Source organism: Peromyscus eremicus, chromosome 8a (genome assembly GCF_949786415.1).
Source record: "Peromyscus eremicus chromosome 8a, PerEre_H2_v1, whole genome shotgun sequence".
NCBI classification, from domain to species: Eukaryota; Metazoa; Chordata; class Mammalia; order Rodentia; family Cricetidae; genus Peromyscus; species Peromyscus eremicus.
The window spans coordinates 81,573,741-81,595,761 of record NC_081423.1 but is presented as its reverse complement, the minus strand read 5'-3'; the positions used below and the strand labels follow the sequence as shown (position 1 = coordinate 81,595,761).

The 22,021-nt window shown below is 56.3% G+C and overlaps 1 protein-coding gene across 4 annotated transcripts in view; it reads right to left on the bottom strand.

Moving 5' to 3' along the window:
- Window positions 1-22,021, bottom strand: part of Rara (retinoic acid receptor alpha) — a 45,249-nt gene that overhangs the window by 10,129 nt on the left and 13,099 nt on the right. For 2 of the 4 annotated variants that reach the window (XM_059271720.1, XM_059271719.1), the window contains exon 2: window positions 14,003-14,559. In XM_059271720.1, coding sequence (XP_059127703.1) covers window positions 14,003-14,180 — 178 coding nt within the window. In that variant the 5' untranslated portion in view covers window positions 14,181-14,559. Of the gene's footprint in view, window positions 1-3,630; window positions 3,814-14,002; window positions 14,560-15,268; window positions 15,497-22,021 lie in introns of those variants that run through there. The other 2 variants (XM_059271721.1, XM_059271723.1) reach the window with 2 other exon arrangements.

Sequence of the window (22,021 nt, the reverse complement as noted above, 5' to 3'; positions counted from 1 at the left end):
GGGCCTGGGTGAGGCCAGGAGGCGAAGGGGCGAGCCACAAAGGAACGCTTTGTGGCGCTAACTTTTTCCAAGACGTAGAAGCAGTAACAATAGACAATCCAGGCTTAGGGGGGCGTCAAGGACAAGCGGGGGGGGGGGGGGGGGGGCTGGCCTCCAATCCTGGTCAGCATTCCAACAAGCACAGGAAGAAGGCATTGACCTCCCCTTCCCTCTTCCTAACCCACCCTTTGCCCTGGACCTGCCCACCTCCCCCCACCCCCAGCCCCAGCCCCACCCCCCAGTCCCAACCTCCAAACTAAGCCAAACTGGAGGGAAAGGAGGCCTGAAGGAGATCTGGGGTTCAGGGCCGAGGGGAGGGAGGCAGGCACAGGGAGAGAGAGAACCAGGGTGAAGAGCAAAAGGCCAAGGACAGACCAGAGAGGCAAAGGCTCAGAGAAATCTAGTTAAGGCAAAGTCCAGAAAGTTGTTTATGGAGATTAAAGAGCTGTGCTTTTTAAATTTGTGTTTGGCAAGATGCTGGACGTGAGGGGTGGGGGCTGGGCGAGGCCTCTTTTCAAACCGCCCCCAGCAGCTGGCGGGTGGGTGACCTCATGGGCTGTAGCTCCGTCTGCACCCCGCCCTCACCTGTCACCCAGGTAACTCAACTCTGGGGTTTCCAGCTCTGCGTTTTTAATTCAAATCCCAAGGCCCAATCTCCCACCTCCCCAGGCCTCCAGCCAGCAGCCTAGGGAGGCCAGTGTCAAGACCAAGCCCTAAGTGTGGGTCTTCTCAGCCTCTGCTGAGTTAGGACACAGCAACAGTGCAGCGTGAGCAGGTGTGTGTGTGGGGGGGGGATGGGCACTACCTTGGCCTGGCCCCACCCCACCAGCCACCCTCCCTTGAGGCCCCAGCCCACAAATCTCTCCACTTCCTGCAGAAGGGCTGGGGCTGGAGAAAGACCAGACCTCAGCTCAAAGTTCCAGCCAGCAGCCAAGGGCTGGAAACGGCCCAGGAGGCCCGGCGTCCTCTCCCGCCGCCGCCGCCGCCGCCGCCGCCGCCGCCGCTGCCAGGGTGCCCGCCCCTCCCCAGCTCCCCTCCTGGGCGGGCGCACACGGCGCGGGTCCCCACGCCCCAGGGCCGTTCGCAGGCTGGCGCAAGGGGCCAGTTTCCTGAAGGAGATCGGCAGGAAATCAGCTGGGCCCCTGGCCAGCGGCTCCCCTCCCAATCCAGCTGGCGCCCTCTCTGCAGCTCCCCTCACAGCCCCGAGGGAGAGACGGGGAGGGGGCGTGGAGCCGCTCTGCACGGCCTTTTCTCCTCCTCGTGGGGAGAGGGTGAGGGTGGCCCTGGGTGCAGCAGAGCCCGAAAGCTCAATGCGAGGCCCCAACTTAGCGGTCGGTCGATGATAAGCATCTCTCCCATCCCCCCCACCACCACCACTACGGGCATCCACGTGCTTCACATTCTTGGACGTCTGGAAGCGGGTGGAGGCGTGAGCGGCAGAGACTGGTGGGGGACAGATGGGGAGCCACATCCTGTGCACCCCTTGTCCTCTAGTGTACCGAAATGGGGGCTGTGGGAGGAGAGCCAAGTCCTCAAGGCCTTGCCGTACCCAGCAGGTCTCCACCCACAGCCCACCCTGCTCTCTTCCCTCGGTGGGTGCCGGCCAGGGGGTAAGTATTCTCCAAGACATCGATCTCGAGGTGACTCCAGGCACCAGTCTCCGTACACCGAAAGGCTCCACCAGCAGTGGTCACCCTGACTCCAGGTCCTTACCAAGGACCGCCGAGAAACTCCACAGCCTCCATGAAGAGTGAAGAAGGCCGGGGAACACACACAGCTCTACTCAGGCCACCACCATTATCCCACAGCAGGTTCTGTGTGCGGACAGGTCTCCACTTCCCCATGTCCAGGGTTGGAGGACGGAGGGGACAAGGAGGATCCCCGAAAGGGCTGTCTCCTGTTCTCTGCTAGCCTCCTCCCTTACGTTCTGGGCCAAGAAGAGCTCAGCTGTCCTAGAGGGCTGCAGGAGGAGACCCCAGGGGCTGAGGCCCTCCCTTCCCCCAGTGCAAGGGAGAGGGGAGCCTCGGGTTCAGCCCAGTTATTCCCCCCCAAGGGTGGCTCCTTCTTACAGGGCTGGGAGAACGGGAAGGGTCCTGATGCTACTTTTCACTGCTTTTTTTCCCCCTCCGAAGCCAATGGTTACCCACCCCTCCTAGCCTAAACCCTAACAGCTGATTCTGCCTTCGAGGCCGAGGTCAGGGGGCAAGACAATAGGAAAGGCCCAAAGAAGGTGTCTCTGAAAGGGCTGTCTTTGCTGTAGGTGGGCAAATCCTTTTCTACTCTAGCCTTCCCCAAGATGCTAGGCCGGTGGTTCTCAACGTTCCTAATTCACAACCCTTTAATACAGTTCCTCGCGTGGTGGTGACCCCCAACCATATCATTATTTTCTTTGCTGCTGTTCTGAATCGTAACATAAATGACATCTGATATGAGACCCCTGTGAAAGGGCCGTTGGATCCCTCCCGCCGTGTCCCCCCCCCCCGCAAGGGGTCATGACCCACGGGTTGAGAAAACCTGTGGTAGGCCTGAAGAGACCCCCATCTTCCATTGCTCCCTGGCATGCAGAAGAGTGGCAGCGGGTATGGGGAGGTGGAGGGGCCTCCTGGGAAGAACCGATCCCATAGCAGAGTGGGAGATGAAACCTGAGCCATCTAACACCCTAGCACCAGCTCCCTACCATCTAACACACACTACCCCACAGCTGGGCATAAACATGCCCAGGTGTGCACCCTGGGGCATGCGCACAGGTCCTGGGTGTGAACAGCACCCTCCCTCACAGCAGAGCCTGAACCCAACTGAACCAGAGAGGGTGCTCAGCTGCCAGGACATCAAGGTTCACATCAGCTGTCCCTCTGAACAGCACAAAGCCTGGCCCTATTTCCCTAGACAGGGTAACAAAAGGACCCATGAGGGGTGGAGATGCATTCTCAATGCCAGAGGATCCCCTCCTCTCGGCCCTTAAAAATCAAACATTCCCTAGGAATAACCGGGATGAAAAGAGAATTCTTCACACCAGTTTCTTCCCCTGTTCCCAGCATTTAAGTGCACCCCGCCAGCCAGGTGGACGGGGCCAGACCTGCCCCTAAGATGGACTAGTTGCCTCTCAAAGTGTAAGGGGTTCCCAGGTCAGCAACCATCTGCTGAAGTCCCTTTCAGACACACCCCACTATCAACACCATAGACAGTGTGAGCAGTGCCCTACCACCCACCCGCTTACAGGGAGTCAAGAGCAGGGGCTGGGGCAGCAGGGGTGGGATCTGAGGAGGTGGCCCCTCCTCTTCGGAACAGACAAACCCACAGCCAGGACCTTTATCCCACCCTCCAGCAGGCTGTGGAGCTATGGGATCCTAACCAAGAAGATGGAAATGGGGGGCCAGAGGCTGGGATTTCATGTCTCCGGGAGAAGGAACGCTCCAAGTTACTGAGCCCTAACCATGGTAGCGCGCCAGGGTCACTGGGTGGAGGGCAACTGTCCAGCTAGGACAACCGAGTTACAGCGAGACAGACGGAGAGAAAGTGAGGGGTAGAGAGGCCCCCCGCCGCCACCCGCACCCCAGCTCCTATGGTAGCACAGTGGAGACCGGTACGTACAGTGGTTTGAGCCATTCCAAAGCGGAGTCCGGAGCGGGGTGGAGTAGGGACCCGGAGCAGGGAGCCCCTTCTCTGGGAGCAAACAGGCCCGGTTCTGGTTATAAAAGTCCACCACTAGGAAGGGGTTAGGGGCGGGGGCGAGCCCCCCGACTTCCACACTCTCGTACATCTTGCCCCACGAAGGCCGGAGGTCCAGGAGGGGAAGTCCTGCACGCGGCTCCCGTCATTCAGCCGGAGGCGCCATCCCCGCGGAGCGGCCGGGGGGCAAAGGGACAAGTCCCCTCGCCCCGACGGGCGGCCCCGCGGTGGGGCGCCCTGCCCAGCACTGCCCGCGCCTAAGTCCGCAGGTCGCTCCGCCGGTCCCAGGTGAAAAGCGGGAAGTTGCGCGGGCTGGAGGAGGTCCCTCGGCGCTCGCTCGTAGTGGAACGCCCGGCGGCCCGAGAACTGGAGGCTCCGGCGTCCCAGGCAGAGTCCAGCGGTTCCCCAAGTCTGCTGGCCTGGGGCGGGATCGGGGCGGAGACGGGGGTCACCGAGCACTTCCTTCTGCCGGCCAGAGCTCCCGGGCTTCTCCGCGGCTTAGATTCCGGGTACGGGTGGGGGAACCCCGTGCGGCCCCGCCTCCGCCGGCCCGGCGGCGGGCCGCTTGCTGGGTCTCCGGTGTGCGCGCCGCCCCCCACCCCAAGCCCGCGCGCCCCTTCTCTGGGATCCCAGCCCCTCGCCTCCGCCCCGCCCTGGCCAGGCGCCGCCCCTGGCTTAACCCTTTCCCTGCGGGTCGGGCTGCAGAGAACGAGATGCCGGCAAGCGAGGGCCAGAAGGCGGCATGTGGACCGCGAGTGAGGGAGCCTCGGAGTGGGAACAGAGGCGGGAAATGAGCCGAGCACAGAGCCAGGCTGCGTATGGAGAGCGGTGTGCACCAGGAGGCATGACCGAAGAGTGGAGGGAATCCTCCCCATCCCAGTTCCGGCTCCCAGCCTCCCTAGTACTTCTGGTCAATCCCCGGCCAGCGATGTTGCAGCGGGGAGGTGGGGGTGGTCCCGGTGTCCTCCCCCTAAAAACACACCCCCCACCCAGCCCCGGCTTCATTTGCCTAATGCAATGCGGCTGAACTCTAGCTGAACTCGCCTGGCGGCGCCTCACCTCCTAGTGACCCACCCACCGCTGCCCGTGACATCACCCGCTCGCCAACCCGCCCTCGAGGCTCGCCCACCGGCCACCTTCTCGGCCCGGTCCGGCCCCAAACTCCGAACACGCGGGCGGTGGGCACAGAGCCCAGGTGCAGGTGGCCCAGCGTTAGAGCCACCAATGTGGCGTGCTGGGTGTCCTGGGTATGACATTGTGCAGCTTGGGCGCTGTGTCGGAATGAGACACCCAGCTTGTGTCACTGTCTGTGACATCATGTGAGACTCCGGCTGCCAGCTCGCCCGCCGGAATCCGACGCTGCAGAACTGAGCTGTTAGCACAAACACAAGCGGGGAGCTCTCCTCCCACACTCTGCGTGCTTCCGGCGAGCATAGCTCCGCCCAGGGTGTCTCCCAGCCCGGGAACTGGGATGGGCCAGCCCAGGACAGATAAAAGGAGACACTGGGGCTTTCCAGCTGACCACTTCCTCCCTAGGATGCTTCTTCCGTGGAAGAAACGCCTAGTTTAGGTAGGTCCCTAGAAAGAAGGGATACTCAAAGAAGACTAGGGTATCCTATTATCCTGCTCTCTTAAAAGAAGGGAGTTCCAGGAAAAGGCGCAAAGCTACACAGAGAAACCTTGTCTCGAAAAACCAAAACAAACAAACAAACAAACAAACAAACAAAAAAACAAACAAAAGAAGGGAGAAGAATACACAAGTTAACCTAAAAGCCAAGTTTTCACCATACGTGGATGTTCAGAGGTCCCATGCTTGTACAGCAAGCTCTTTAACAAATGAGCTATCTCCCTGCTCAAAGTCAGGTTCTTCAAGTATGCTGCCACTTACTTCCTACATCAACTCCAAGAACCTATACAGACAGGTCCGGAGGTACAAGCCTATGATCCCAGCTACAGACAGAGACAGGAGGGTCACAAATTCAAGGCCAGCCTGGGTTACATACAGAGTGAATCAACATTTTGTGAAACAACACAGAGAAAAGGTGTCTCAAATTTTTAAAGAGTTAAAAAAAATGAAAGAGCAGGGGGGCGGTGCTGGAGAAGTAGCCATGTGGACAGAGCAGCACCGCATACATGCTATAATCCCAACGCTGGGCAGGTGGAGCCGAGAGAATCAGGTTCTAGGGTTGCCGTAACCCTAACCTCTAACCACCTAACCATAATCCCAGCACTTGGGAGACAGAGGCAGGGGGATCTCTTGAGTCCAAGTCCTGGACTACAGAAGGAGTTCCAGGACAGCCAGAGCTATACAGTGAGACCCTGTCTCAAAAAAACAAAAAGAAGTTCTAGGGTTATCTTTGGCTACTTTCAGCAAGTTTGAGGCCAGCCTTAGATACACGAGACCTGTCAGAAATACACTGGAGATGTAGCTCAGTGGCAGAATGTTTGTCTGGCATGCCCCAAACCCTAGGTTCAATCCCCAGTCCTGTTGTGGGAAGAGGGGAGGCTTTTTTTTCCCCTTTTTAAAGACTTATTTATTATGCATACAGTGTTCTGTCTGCATGTGTCCCTGCAGGCCAGAAGAGGGCACCAGATCTCACTACAGATGGTTGTGAGCCTCCATGTGGTTGCTGAGAATTGAACTTAGGACCTCGGGAAGAGCAGTCAGTTCTCTTAACAGCTGAGCCATCTCTCCAGCCCTGAGGGGAGGCTTTATAAATGAATAGAGGGAACTCTGCCACCAAAGCTCATGTGCCCACCAAACCGGGCCAACTCAAGATAAAGTGTACTTCCTGAGTGCCTTCTATATGGCTGTCCTGGTGAGCGCGCCCTTAAAAGACTTTATGAAGAGACAGAAGACAGGCAAATAATTACATCCTCACAAATCCGTTTCTATGCACACACACTGCAAGGCAGTTAGTGGTATCATGACACAAACATAGTGTGCTATTAGGGACTATTAGGTTCAAAGGTCAGAGAAGGACTCAGGCAGAGACCTAAAGAAAGTCCAGAGTCAGGCAAAGAAGAGCAACAGTGAGAGGTGATGGCTGGGCAAAAAAGACCAGAAAGGGTGGATAACCAAATCCCAGAGGAGGGGGTACACAGAACCAGGCCCGAGAGTAGGCTAAGGCCAGCCCGGACCAGATGGGCTTGTAGACCTGAAGCCACAGAAAGGCTCTAAGTAGAGGAGAGGCAAGATCCCATTGCAGTGTAAAAAGACCTTTCCAGGTTATGAAGAACGCGTTGCAAGAGGGCAAGAATGTCCAGCTAGAGGTCAGCTATGGTGGCACACGCCTTTAATCCCAACACTCTGGAGAGAGAGGCAGCTGGGTCTCTGAATTCAAGGCCAGCCTTGGTCTACAGAACAAGTTCCAGGACAGCCAGGACTACACAGAAAACCCTGTCCTGAAAAACCAAAAAAGATTAAAATGAACATCACGGTAATCCAAACAGCAGACAAGGTGGGCCTAAGTAGCCGTGGTAACAGAGGATGATGGACTCACAAGGTACTTTCAAATAAGCTCTCATTTATTGGGTGTGTATGTGCATTCCACAGCACATGTATGGATGTCAGAGGACAACGTCCAAGGGTATGGCAGTGCACATCTTCAATCCCAGCACTTAGGAGGCAGAGGATAATGGATCTCTGTGAATTCCGGGCCAGCCAGGGACATACAGTGTGACCCAAAAGGTGTGTGTGTGTGTGTGTGAAAGAGAGAGAGAGAGAGAGAGAGAGAGAGAGAGAGAGAGGGAGGGAGGGAGAGAGGACACTGGAAAGATAGCTCCGCAGTTAAAATTAGTGACTGTTCTTCCAGAGGGCCATGGTTCGATTCTCAGCATCCACATGATGGCTTACAATGATTCCTAATTCCAGTTCTGGGTGATCTAAAACCTAAAACCCTCCTCTGTCCTCTGTCTGAGGGTGCCAGGCACACACATGGCAGGCAGACATGCATGAATACAAAATACCCATACACATAAAGTTGTATCTTTTTGAGAGAGAGAGAGAGAGAGAGAGAGAGAGAGAGAGAGAGAGAGAGAGGAGAGAGATCTTTTAGGAACTGGTTTTCTTTCACCATGTGGGTCCCCAGGATCGAACTCAGACTGTCAAGCTTGGTGGTAAGTGCCTTAACCCATCAGTCACCTCCCTGGCCCTCACAAGAAATGTGAAAAGCAGAAGCAATGTGAGGGAGCTGGAGGGAAAGTAGGTAATATCCGCTATACAGTTTTTGGGGTTCTGATGGGGGATGCAAGGCCTCTCCCTATGTAATGGAGGCTGGCCTTTAACTCCACTCCAATCTCCTGTTTCAGCCTTTTATTGCCGGGATTACAGACCCACCCTCCACCATACCCAGCTGTGATGTGGACCCGCAATAACAAGGTTCCCAAGACGACAGAAAGGCCGCTTGCCCCAGGGCAAAAGGCTGTGGAACACCCAAGAGAGGGCAGGGGCTTGCACATGAGTGCTGGGGTCCACTTGAGGTGGGGTCCAGTGTGAGGTGCTGGCATGGACGTTCTCCATATTTGTCTGCTCACTAATGTAGCTCCTGGCACTAGTGATGTGGCAGACTCTGTGCTCACAGCTACAAGGTGCTAAGGGGACCTGACATTGTCCCTCATGATCGAGCAAAGATCTTCCAGATAACTGGCACCCAATATAGAAACCAGGGAGAAGTAACTTCATGGTAGACAGACGAGACAGAGAGAACGAGCCACAGAACGAGGCATTCAAAGGAAGGAGGAGAATGCCATGAGGAAGGGGACATCTGAGATGGATTCTGGGAAGAGGCCACATTAAGATCCCTAGCTTTAAAACAAAACAAAACAAAACAAAACAAAACAAAAAAAAAAAAAAAAAAAAAAAAAAAAAACCTCCCTTGAAGGATGAACAGGATTTCCGAAGCTAGACAGAAAAGCTGGGGTGAGGTGTCTGCTCTGGCAGCCATGAGGTCGAGATGCAGGTCAAGGAGGAACGCAGTGTCCTGGGGCAGTGAGAGAGGGAGGGAGGGAAGGCTCTGGCTTGCAGCAGGGGCTGGGACACGGGGTGGCGGCTGCCTGCAGGCTGTGGCCTCATTGCTGCTCAGTCTCATCTCCCATCCCCAGCTCCCTCAGGGCTTTGTGCTGTGCAAGCCCTTAGCAGGTGTGGGCTGAATCCTCACTACCACCACCTCCACCCCCAGCCTGTGCCAAGCAGGGCTCCCTTCTCTGCCCACCCTCATCCGGGAGGGACAACAGACAGGAGAACCTGAGGCCGGGTGCCAGACTAGACATCAGGTCCTAATACAGGGCAGCCATCCCTGAGACAATGCCCAGCTCCGCCCCTCCCCTGTCCTCACCGCTCTTCAAGGTACTTGAAGCTACTCGAGGCCATGCCCAGCAAGCAGGTCACTGTGGCCTCACAATAAGCAGCCTGCCAGAGGCAGATCGGAAGGGCAAAAAGACTCAGAGAAAGGTTGAGTGACCTGCCCAAGGCTGCACAGGAAGAACTGATCAGAAAGACTTTTGTCCATGAGCAAGTAGGGGAGTGGTATGGGCCTTCAGGCTGGCTGATGTTTTCAGCAACTTGGGGTCCAGCTGTGCAGGGGAGAACCTGGATTGCTAATGCTCCCAGGGCTAAGGGACCCCCAGTCTATCCTAAGGAAGAAGGCACTGTCCTAACATTATTTGGAGAAGGTTCCCATTTCCTCTCTTGGGATCTGATCCTATTGCCCCGCCCCCAACACACACACACACACACACACACACACACACACACACACACACACATTTGGATGCTATAGTCCCAAACACACACATATCCAAAGGCAGCCTTGAACCGTACTGGCACAGGCCCATGGCACACACCCCTTGGCAAGAGGTTGGCCACAGGCCCTGACTGGCCTAGGAGGAAGACAGGCTTCCTCCCCTGTATCCCCTCCCCAAATCCATGCTGGCATCCTACCCTGAGAGAGCCTGTCCATTTATCCCTCCTGGGAGATCAACAGTGGGGTGCCCCATTTTGAATGAAAACCCCGGATGAAGGTGTTTGGGCTGACTGCATTTTGGACCCCAAGAAAGGCATAGCTAGGCAGCACCCTGTCCCCGAGAGCACGGGATGGGGCAAAAAGCACACCCCCTCCTTCCTAGGCCTGGGCTCTGGGAAGACAGGGGGGAGGAGGAGGAGGAGGAGGGGACCACATCCCCATATCTAGATAAGTACCCAGCCAACATGTGGAAGGCAAATCTGTAGCCACCCTGTCAGGTTCCTGTCCCAACTCTTCTACTGATTGCTTCTAACTTCCCTGCCGCCCCTCCCCCCGCAAACTGCAACAAAATATGAGTAAGAACTATGGCTTTTACACTGTGTTCCCTCAGAGTCTGTCTGGGGATGGGAGGAGGCGGCGGGCGGCTGCTGCTCATGCTCTTGCTGGGCTGCAAGAGGGCAGAGCGGGGTTGAGTGGGGGTGTGAACAGACTGTATCCACAGCTTCCAGGGCAGGATGGAGATTTTTCCCTGGGCCTCTTATCTTTCCCTCCAGTCCTCAAATCCAAAACACAGAAGGAGGCGGGGTGTGTGTGTGTGTGTGTGTGTGTGTGTGTGTGTGTGTGTGTGTCTGTGTGTGTGTGTGTGTGTGTGTGTGTGTGTCCTTCCCTGCGCCCCCTACTGGGAGAAGTCAGAGGCAGGGTCTCCAGCCACCAGGACAAGATTCAACAACACTGAGGCCCCTACACTCTTCCCATGCCCCAGAGTGTCCCCCACAGTCTCCTTCTAAACCTGCCTGTCTGGATGGTGGGAAACAGACCCGCTTTATAGCTCCCAGGATAGTTCTACTGCACAGTAATGGCTCATCATCTTCTACCTTCCTTTGTCAATGAGTGCAAGGTGCCTCTCCAGGAACAGTCCAGGTGAAAGTTTGTTTTGGTTTGATTTTTTTCGAGACAAGGTTTCTCTGTGTAGTTTTGGTGCCTGTCCTGGATCTTGCTCCGTAGACCAGGCTGGCCTCGAACTCACGGAGATCCACCCGGCTCTGCCTCCCGAGTGCTGGGATTAAAGGCATGCGCCACCACCGCCACCACCACTGCCTGGCAGATGAAGGTTTTGAAGGCACAGATAAAGTCCTGACTCACAGTAGGTGCTCAGCAGCCTCCCACTCTACCGGGTCACATGCCAGGCACACACCAACTATGCCTACACTCTCTGGATGTGCCTAGCCTAACTTGGCCCTCTTAGGGATCTGGTAAGGTCCCTGTGTTACAGAGGAGGAAACATGCCAAGAGATCACCCTAGAAGTGATACAATGTCCAAGCTTTTAACCTCGAAGCCCAAGGAGTTCCAAGGGTGCATAAGAAGACAAAGTCCACCGTGTGTCCTCAGGCCGGGAAACACAAGAACGTTAGAGAGTGTTCTTCTTTTCCCAAACACAAGCTGAAAGAAGGTCACACCCCTTAGGCCCTTAAACCAGGGCACCTCTGCCCTAAATCATGCCCCCAGCCACCCACACACACACAGTCCCAGCATACAGACTGACATTCCCCTCCCAGCTCTGGATTTGATGCTCTTCATACACACTGAATTCTAGAATCCTCTCATGCCATACACACAAGCCATTAATCCCCCTTTTCAACATATTCAGCCTTGACCCCCTGCCCCCTCAAACCACAACCCTGACCCTCCTCACACTGCACACATAAGTCTAAGCCTCCACAGTAAACATACCAAAGAGCCAAAGCACCACAGGGAAAGGAGTCGAGTGCTATCTCTGGAGCCTCCACCCTGGTTCCCTAGGAGACTAGCAACAGGACAATACCTAGCCTCGCCAGAGTGACCTGAAGAGGCCTTCGTCCTCCCACAGGTCACCTGCTCTCTGCAGAGTTCGTGCAAGACACCTAGGTGCAACCTAGCAAGAGGACCGGGAAGGGGAGGCCATCGGGACACTCTGTGATGCTGCGGGACTGGAGCAGGGAGCCTGGGAGGTGACCAGGGTGTGTCAGCATGGCTGGCTCCACGCAGACATGGAAGAAAAGCCACTGCTTCCCAGGAACTGCCTGACCCCTGTCCTAGTCCCAAGGAGAGGCTCAAGGTGGAAAATTCGTAGCTGTTTCCAGGCACCCAGAGCTCTGCGGAAGGGAGCTGGAATGCCTGGCTGTGTCAGACCCAAGGCCAGGCCTCGGGTCCCTGGTCCTAGAAGGTGCTGGAGGCTGGGGAGTAGGGAGGAAGAGATGTTGTTGTTTACTACGAGAGGAGGAGGTGTGGGAAACCCACAAGCTCACAGAGGAGGGGGCAGGAAGAGGGTATTGCCTAACCTGGGTGGAGAAAGCCAAAGAAGGCTGCCATTTGCCCGAAATATGGGCACCCCACCCTGGGAGGTTACCAGGGTGGGGGCTCTCCCCACCCACCTCTAAGAAAGAGGAAGGAGCCTGCAACACTCTGGGCGAAGGCAATGAGTTTACTTTGTCTCTCCACAGGGCTCAGATCCCAAATCCCCTTGCAGCCCCCCTCCAGTGAGTCTGTCTGTCCAGCCCCTCATTACCATCACATGGTACTTCAAAGGTATCAGCTTGCAGGAAACATTTCCTGGAAGAAAGTATAATTCTCCCAGCTCCTAGGATGGGTGACAATAGGAACTCTGGCTCCCTTCAAACGCAGGGAGCTTTTGTTTTGTTTTGTTTTTTCGAAACAGGGTTTCTCTGTGTAATCCTAGCTAGCCTGGAACTTTGCTCTGTAGACCAGGCTGGCCTTGAATTCAGAGATCCACCTGCTTCTGCCTCCAGAGTGCTGAGATTAAAGGCGTGTCCCCGCGCTCCCCCCGCCCCCCACCAGACTGCAGGTAGTATTTTTACACAGGTGCACTCGCCCAGTGCCCCAATGCCCAGCAACTCTGTTCGCCCCATCAGCACAGACCAGAGCCACCAGAGCAGAAGGCGGTTCTCAGCCTCTCCTGTGAAAGGTGGAAAGAAGACAAGGGAGGAAGGTGAAGAAGGGTTGAGGAGTTGCTAGCAGGGAGAAACTGAGGTAGCACCTGTCTGCTTCCTAGCCCCACAGCATAAGGGATTGGAGACTTAAAGGAACACGGTCCTGAAGGCTGGTGGGGCTTGGGGGGGGGGGGCAGGGGGGGCTGCGACAAAGCCAGAGGCAGCGATCCAGGAAGCAGCGGTGGCTGTGGGCAGATGGCCAATTGTGGGCAGTGAGGCGCCCAGCCAGAGCCTGCCCCAGGGACAAAGAGACTCCCTGGCTCTGAGGAGAGAGTGCGGCCCCCACACCAAGAAGGGGGCACTGACCCAGCCCTAGCCGGGCACACAGGGCAGTGGTGCCAGGCAGCTTGCCCATGGCTGTGGGAGGGGCAGTGGGTGCCAGGCAGGGTGCTTAGTCCCTGCCAACCAGGAGAGGTGGGACACGTTTCCCAGGTCAGCAGCTGACCAGCCAGCCAGCCAGCCAGCCAGCCATGGCCTGCTCTCCTGCTTTCTACCCCCTCCTGCCCCAGGCCAGGCCCAGCTCCCTCCTCCTAGGCCCTGGCCTGGAGCCCAGCTGGGCCCTGGGGGCCAGAGTTACTGTAAGCGGCCTGGCAGGCCCCAAGCCTGGACTCTGCCAGCTGGCCATAGACACTGCCACCTCCCACTACCTGGCTTGGCCAGCTAGGGAAGGGTACTGAGACCCCCGCCCAGCCAACTTGTGACCCTCATGGCCGAGGGTCGAGGCAGAAAACATGGGCCCTGCCAAGCCTGTGCATGTGTCCAAGGCTAGAGTCCAGGCAGAAAGCCCCCATGGAGTCCCTCCCTGTCCTTCTGGGGCGGGGGAGTTGGCAGGAAGAGGGCAAGGGCTCCAGCTGTGCTGAGCAGCCCTAGGCTGGCTCTTGAAGTCCTTTCCTCAGAGCACTGGAAGGGGGTGGGGTAGAGGTGGGGTTCACTCTCACTGTGGAGAGCTGCCCTCCACCACGGAAGGCTGAGAGGTTTGTTTATCCACCTCGGCCGGCCAGCCGGCCCTCCGCATCCATGCCTCCTCAGAGCTATTTATAAGGCCCTCAACAGCACAGCACCAGGGACACAGGGGACAAAGAGGGACAACAACATAGGAAGGAACGAGATGGTTTCATCTCTCCTCCACCACCCCCGACATCAGACCACCACTGATTGGCTAGCAGTGGTGGGGCCATCTTCCAGCTCCCCGCCACATGCACACACAACGGTCCCCCTAAGTCTAGAAAAGACCTCTGTCAGTCCCTGTGGCTCCAGCAGAACAGATGTGTCCAGGAAGCCACGTCCTGAGGCCTTGCCCCCCTCCACACTCCCCGCCCCCACGCCTCCCCTCCTAGACTTACTGGCTGGGGACGGTGTGCTGTATCCACTAACTGGAAGCTGGTGCTGGAGACTGGTGAGGGCGCTTGGAGGGGAGAGTCCACCCAACATGGGGGGGAAGAAGAAGGCGTAGGGGGGCACCGGGTACCCATTGAGGTGCCCGCCCCCAGGTGTCGGGCAGGAACTGCTATTGCTGGCCATACCAAGCGGTCCCAGTCACGGCAGGCAAACAGTCCGGCAGGCAGCTGAGATGGGCTTCATGCGGTCTCTCCTCCTCCGGGCATGGGGCCTGGCCCCGGAGGGGGTTTGGGTGGTCAGCCCACCCCCACCCCCTTCTGTCCCTGGAGCTGCAGTCCAAAGTTAGTGAGTTGATTTCAGCCTTCCGGAGCCCCCTCCCCAGCCAGGGGCCAGGTGGACTGGGGGATGGCCCGAGAATCGAGTCGATATCCTTTGGTTTAAGCAGTTCTGTGAGAAGACACTTTCGTAGGAAGGTCCAGAGCTGGTCCTCAGGGTGTCAAAAAGGGTGCCACTCCCAGAAGGGCCCCAGCTAGGCAGCTGGGGGGTGGCATGTCCTGTGGTGCTGCAGAAAGAGGAAAGACAGGTAAGTGGGCACTGAGCAGGCGCACGGGATTCCCCACGGCGCTCCCCAACCTGGGCAGCCAGAGATTTTCCTGTGGCACCCAGCTGAGCAGACACCTGGCACCATGCCTGGCTGGCAGGGCCAGCCTAGGACCAGGGCCCAGACACTGCTGGGGGTGTCAGGGTAGCACAGGCAGACTGGGAATTATAGGGACAGGGCCCAGAGTATGGGAGGGCCTCTCACCCAGAATGTTCGAGAAAGGGTCCACACAGTGCCACCCCAAAGATCAGTGCAGCTGAGGCAGGCAGCTGGCCCTCCCTCCCCCAGTGTGGGTTACCTGAGGTCAAGATACAGAGAACGTGTGCTGGCAGGGAGGGGGAGAAGCCGCTTCCCCAAAGCGTTGGCACTTCTCAGAAAAATGACTCCTAAGTTGGGGGGGGCTCTCACACCACTTCCCCCCTAAACCTAAGACCCAGCATCCCAGATCAGTACAGCCCTCCTTTGAGGAGGAGGCCCAATTCCATAGACACTCAGGGAAATGGATCTCCAGGTCTCCTAGGCAACATCTCCAATACCGAACAGTACAGGTGGCCCTGGGAAGCCCAGCTGGCCCTGGGGAGCTCTAAGTCAGGAAGGCAAGGCTTGCCCAGGATGGAAGTCCCTGCCCCCAGCAGGCAGCAAGAGAGACTGAGTTCAGACTTCATCATACTTCCATCTGCAAAAGCGGCACAGAGGGGATGAGGTGGTACGTGGACAGGACACGCAGGACCAGATGCTCCTCTCAGCAGGGCGTACACAGATCCGCACCCTCGCTGAACAGCTGAGGCCAGAGGGTACACACAGGTAACACCTTGGGGCAGACACACAGCCGTGACGTACAGATTCCGTGACGCGGCCAGATAGGCAGCAGCAAAGCAGAAGGGAAAATGGAGAAACTGAGCTAAGGACTCTTCAAATCCATTTGAATGTCGATTATACACATGTAGGGGGACACGTGTTGAAAATAAACATGTATGATATGTATATATACATATATATACATATCATACATGTACATATGATAGAAGAGACACAAAAATAATCACAGTCAATCAAAACCAGCTCTTACTTCCTTTGGTCTCCCGGTCAGGTGCTGTTCCCGAGAAGACTCCTAAATGTCTCCACACTAGGATGGCTGTGACCAGGTAACAGGGCCTAGGGATTTGGCTCTGTTGGTGAATGGCTTGCTATGCAAGCATGAGGACCTGAATTTGGACACCAAGCAACCCTGTGAACAGCCAGGCATGGCGTCACCCACCTGCAGTCTCAACGCTGGCGGGGCAGAGCCGGGGGGACCCGACATTAGCTGGCCAGCCAGCCAGCCTAACTGAAGCAGCGAGGTCCAGATTAGCTCCAAGACCCTTTCTCAAAAACTAAGATGGGGAGCTATTGAGACAAGACACCCGGGCGGGCATGGTGGTGCACGCCTTTAATCCCAGGACTCGGGAGGTAGAGCCAGGCGGATCTCCGTGAGTTCGAGGCCAGCCTGGTCTACAGATCAAGTTCCAGGACCGCCAAGGCTGTTACATAGACAAACCCTGTCTTAAAAATCCAGAAAGGGGGGGCACCCAACACTGGCCTCTGGCCCCCACATATACACACACGTACTTGTGCACACATACAAGTCAGATAAGAAGTACTGGTTGAGAATATGCAGAAATGAATCCACACACGGCTGGTGGAAGTATCGAACGCTGTAACTGCGTTGCAGAACAGCTGAGCAGTTCCTCAAAAACTTACACACGGCACTAGCACACTTAGCAAGTCCGCTCCTAGGTATCTACCCGAGAAACAAGACAATGAAGTCACGCACGCACGCACGCACGCACAAAAAGGGTTATGTGTCCATGTTCAGAGCAGGGTCACAGGTCAAAAGGGAGCCGTGAAACCGACCCAAAGGTCTAAAATGGTGGATCCCCAACACACTAGAGTAGTTCTGTGCCAAAAAAAAAAAAAAAGAAAACAAAGAACTGACAGACACACAAACATGGCCCAACCTGGAGGACAACACAGTTGCCAAAGATCATCGTTGTGTGACTCGACTTCTAAGAACGTCCAGGAGAAGCAGCTCTGTATGCATAGATTTGCGGTTACTAGGAACTAGGGTGTGAATTTGAGGGAAACGAGAAGTGACAGCTAATGGGTATGGGAACTTTTGGGGGTGGTGAAAACGTTTTAATGTCGGTGGAGGTGGTGGTCGCATGACTCTATAAACCTGCGAAAACCATGCGACTGTACGCTCTCTGTCTTTCTGGCCCTCACTCACTAAACCACTCAGGCTGGCACTGAACTTGCGCTCTTTCTGTGTCTCACCTTCCAGAGGGCTGAGGTTATAGGTCTACACCACCCATGCTGGGCTTAAACTGTATACTTTAACGGGTATACAGTTTTTGTGGTAAGTGAGTGAATATCTCAGTAAAGCTCTTTAAAAGAAAAAAAAAAAAAAATAGAGCTACAGAAAGCTAAAATAAGAATTGTCCCTTTCTGCCGGGCATGGTGGCGCACGCATTTAATCCCAGCACTCAGGAGGCAGAGGCAGGTGGATCTCTGTGAGTTCAAGGCCAGCCTGATCTACAGAGTGAAGAGATCCAGGACAGCCAGGGCTGTTACACAAGAGAAACTCTGTCTCGGGGAGGGGGGGAGGAGAAGAATTGTCCCTTTCCAACATTCTCCCTCCATCCCTACACCCCAAACTTAGGACATGCCAGGTTCCAAGCTCCAAGCTCCAGGCTTAAACCTGGAGACTGGAGGATGCATATAAAACCAGCATTTGGCTGGGGACCAGGAGGAGAATGAGGGGATTCCTGCCAAGGCCACTGTGGAAGAGCACTGTGTCCTCTGCCGACTGTCCCAGCCTGTATCTTCTGTTAACTGAGGAAGACAGAGAGAAAGGGGACAGGAAGTGGTCACAGAAGAACAGCTGCCAGCGGAGTGAGATCCGCACTGTGTTCACGACCATGATCTCTACCATAATTCATCACACCAACCACTGAGCCTCACTCCTGAATGAGGTGTCTCCCTCCCTTCATGACTGATGTCAGAGAAAACCCGGGGGAGGGGGGGAGGGCTCCACCTACAGGGCCACTCTGTCCCCCATCTCCTATGGGATCCCATGCAACAGGAACATGGGCTGAGAGAGCCAGGCTAAGGAGGAGGAGGAGGGCTGGTTGACGTCATCACCAAGTGTCTACACTCGGACCCTGACACAGATACCCCACACGCTTGCAGAAACTCACACATGCAAGCCTACAGAGGACATCTCGGTGGTCAAGAGCGCGCCTGCTGCCCCAGCCTGTGTGCAGGCAAGCACGGAAGCAGAGGCGGCCTAGAGATGGCATCTCTCCACACCGGGCCCCAGCCACACAACGAGTCCAGTTCAGGACTTGTGTGTATGGGCTCCTGTACACACTCGCAGAAGACACACAACTGTGGCCTTACAGTCTCCCAAGGTGCACGTTCTGTTCCCAGGCTTCACACAGCCTAGCTTACCCGTGGACCTGCTTCTCATGCTAGGAGATGCTCTAAGGTCCTCCCTGTGGGCCGTCACTGAAACTGTGGCCCCCCAACATCAATTGACATGTACCAGGATTCCCCAACCCTCAGGTGGACTCATGTCTACACAGAGGCTTACCTCCCTATAGGTGAGGCCTAGGAGGCAGCTGATCAAAGAGAGGCCACCAGAGCCACGGCTGAACCCAGAAAGCTACTCACTCCAAACCCCAGGCATCCTGACCTTACTTTGGGGGGGGGTGTGACACTTGGCTCAGACTTTTTGAGGCCCGGTCTTTCACATTCTAGAATCCAGCTTTGCCCACACAGAATACCAATGGTATCTACCTTAGAACGAATGCCTCAGGTCCCTCCCGGAAGAGGTGTGTTACCCAAACACACACCTCTGGGGAAAAGTCTGGAAGGTCGAAGAGCCTCCACTAGCCTAACCCAGCTGGGCCTACACACTTCAAAGTTGTTCAGCTCCCTGAGGGAAGAGGGAGGGCCTCTCCGATGAGGGTGGGGACAAAGGTCACAGAAACGGGCCAAGGGCCAGGCTACCCGGGGAACAGGGGTAGGCAGGGGCAAAAATGAGGAGGTGGAGCTTCCAAGGTCCTTTGGGAGCCATGACCCTCACAGAGGTACCTGCACCCTGGCCCCTCGTACCCAGGCCAGAGAATTTAAACCAGAACCCAAGAGTGAAAACAAGCCACCCACATCTCACCCCCACCCTCTGCCAGCGAGAGAAAACCACAGACCTGTACCTCCAATCCATTGCGCCCAGCAGAAAAAGGGGTAAGAGGCAGGAGGGCCGCCAGCCATGTGCCCCTTCTTACTGGGCTCTTTAATCCCTAAAAGGTATCATGATCAGCTGGCACCTTCACACACACACACACACACACACACACACACACACACACACACACACACACCATGCACATCACTCCAGAGCCACACACTTTATGGAAAAAAAAAAAAAAAGGTGACAGCCGTGGCAGCCATGAAGATGGAAGAAAAAAAACCCCAGAGGTCTGAAGTGTCCAATCTCAGCTCTGCCACTCTAGGTGACCTTAGGCAAGTGGCTTAACCTCTCTAAGCATGTTTACTTGCCTGTGAACTGTCTCCCTTGATAAACGAGGTCCTGGAAGGCACCTAGCACCGCCTGGTGCAGGGAAGGCACTTAGGTCTCCCTCCCCACATCTCTCACCATCACCTGGGGTCCCTGGGGTCCCTGGGGTCCCTGGGGTCCCTGGGCTCTCTGCCTCGCCCCAACCAGGGCCAGCCTCTGTGGACAGGCCTAGCAGGGAACAGTACCCATTTTTCTGGATCTGCTTCCTCCCAGACAGAGGGGAGGGTTGTGGGGAGAGGGATATCTGGGGTGTGGGCAGAGGCCTGACCACAACGCTTTCCCAAATTCCCTTCTTGTATTTCACAAACCAAAAAAGGGAAATCTTTGGATTTGGGGAGGGAAGAGAAATAGACCATTTCCTCCCGTGTCCTGGGGAGAAAGAACTCAGAGGCCCCCAAACCCAGCAGAGCCGCCTCCCAGGCCTCCCTTTTCCACTCTGTGCTCCTTCAAAAAGAGGGTTCCCCAGGGACAGAAGTCAAGCAGTTCTGTTTCATTCGGATTCTCTGAGACAGGGTCTGCTGCCCAAGCTGGCCTCAAACTAGCTGACGACCCTGAGTTTCTGATTCTCCAGCCTCCACTTCCAGAATCCTGGTGCGGTAGACATGCACCACCCTGACAGGTTTACACGGTGCCCGGGGACAGAACCCAGGGCTTCCTGCACGCCAGGTAAGCACTTCACCAACCAAGTTACATGCCCAGCCCCAAGCCAGCCCCAAGCAGACCGGGGAGCTTAAAACAAGGGAGATGGGGGTTTCCTAAGCATTCGAGACAGTTAATGAATCATATGCAAATGAGATGCAGAGCTCAAACACAACTTGGGTGGGAGGGCCCCAGCCCTGGCGAGACAGACGGGGGGGGGGGGGGGGGGGGGGGGGGGGGACACACGGCACCAAACGTCCTCTGGACCCCCTACCCTGCCTGGAGTTGGCTGAGCTGGCCAGGCAGGGGCAGGGCAGGACAGAGCCGATTTCAAGCTAGAACAGTGGGCTAGAACTATTTAAGACTTTCCAGGAAAAGTGCTTGTACACACCACACGAAGCCACAACCTCTCCCCTCCTACAGAGCTTCATCTGCAGACCGGGCTGGGACGCAGTTATGAACACTACCCTCTTTTCTCCCAGAGTCCTCCCAGGCATAGCTCTCACTCTGTCTCACAGAGGGTAAGACTACCAAAGGCAGAACCAGGCCCAGGCGGAAGGCACAGGCTTCCCACCAGCCCTACACACTGCCAGCATGTGTCTGTCTCTACAGCTAGGCCTGACTGGCCAGCCTGCCCCAGAGTGGGAAGGCAGACTCTGAGCATGTCCTCTCTAGGGGGTCAGCGAGGTAAGAATACAGGATCTTAGCTGGGTGGTGGTGGCACAGGCCTTTAATCCCAGCACTCAGGAGGCAGAGGCAGGCGGATCTCTGTGAGTTCGAGGCCAGCCTGATGTATAGAGTGAGTTCCAGGCCAGCCAGGGCTACACAGAGAAACCCTTTCTTGGGGGGGGGGGGGGGAACGACAGAATCTTGCTGCTGGATGTCAACAGTGCCCACATTAAGACACCGTGCCTCGTCCCACAAGAATGGTTCTCATACGTCTCCTATTTATACCCCACAAAAACCAGAATTCTGTCCCAGCTCCCAGAAGCCACATATCAGCTGTGAATGACCTAGCAAATATGAGGCTCAATCAGAAAATATGAGGCCAGGACAAGTTGGGTCCCAAGAGAAAGGATATGGACTTTACCATGCCCCACCCGAGCTCCTGAGGGACATATTCAGGACTTCCCACGCACAGGGTGGCCGAGGGGCCCATCCAGAACCAGGGCTGTAAGTGGGTCTTCCATGGAAGCAGAGAGTAGGTGAAAGGGCAGGGGGCAGCCCAGGCCTACAGGAAGAGGGGGCCAACCCATGGGGAAGGAAGAAAACAGGAAGAGGAAGAAATGAGCCTGCCTTGGCCACAGCCAGACCACAGGAGTGTGTGGACAGTACGACAGCAACTCTGTCTATGGGGGACCAAACGGGCACAAAGGGGACCCCCCAGCCTGGAAACCACCGATGTGCATACCCAGCCTGGCACGGGGCTTTCCCCACCCCCACCTTGGCAACTGCACCCCTCAGCACCTCCACCATGCAGGAAGCACAATCCACTCCTAGTTAGGGGAAGGTGTGTGTGTGTGGGGGGTGGGGGGGGATCAGAGAAGCAAACAGGGTAGCAGCAAGGAGAGGTGAGCTACATCACTCCCCACTCATCGCCTCAGCTCAGCCCCAAGCCCAGGCTGCTGCTGCGTTCTGAATCCTAGGGCACACTGCCAATAGAACTGGATGCTACCAGTCCCCTCCCATCATCCCTCCCCGGGGACCCAAGCTGCAGGGAAGCCAGGAACACCCCCTCCTAGCTCAGGATATCCTTTTGGCTCTGACCCCAGACCAGGTCTGAGTCAGACTGGGCCCTGCCCCACAACCCCACACCCTAGGACCCCCCAGGAACTTCCTACTCCACAGGGAGCCCCTTAGTCCAGCAAGAATCAGGGGGAATCGCTTCCCTTCTCCATGCCTAGCCAAGCAGAGAGGCCCACATTAGGTGGGGGAAAGCTGGTCACGGAGCTCTTGGGCCTTCCCTTCGAGAACAGAGCTCGCAGAAGCCGAGAGAAGCTGGTGCGGCCCTGTGTAGGAGAACCAGGGGGCTGCAGAGCTGCTCACTGTCTCCCCACCCATAAAACTTCAGGGACCTGGTGGCCCACAGTCCCGTCTATGCCAGCTTGGATCCCGAGAAGCCACAAACTCTCCAGGGAGGGAGGAAGGTAGGGTCTATGAAGCGAG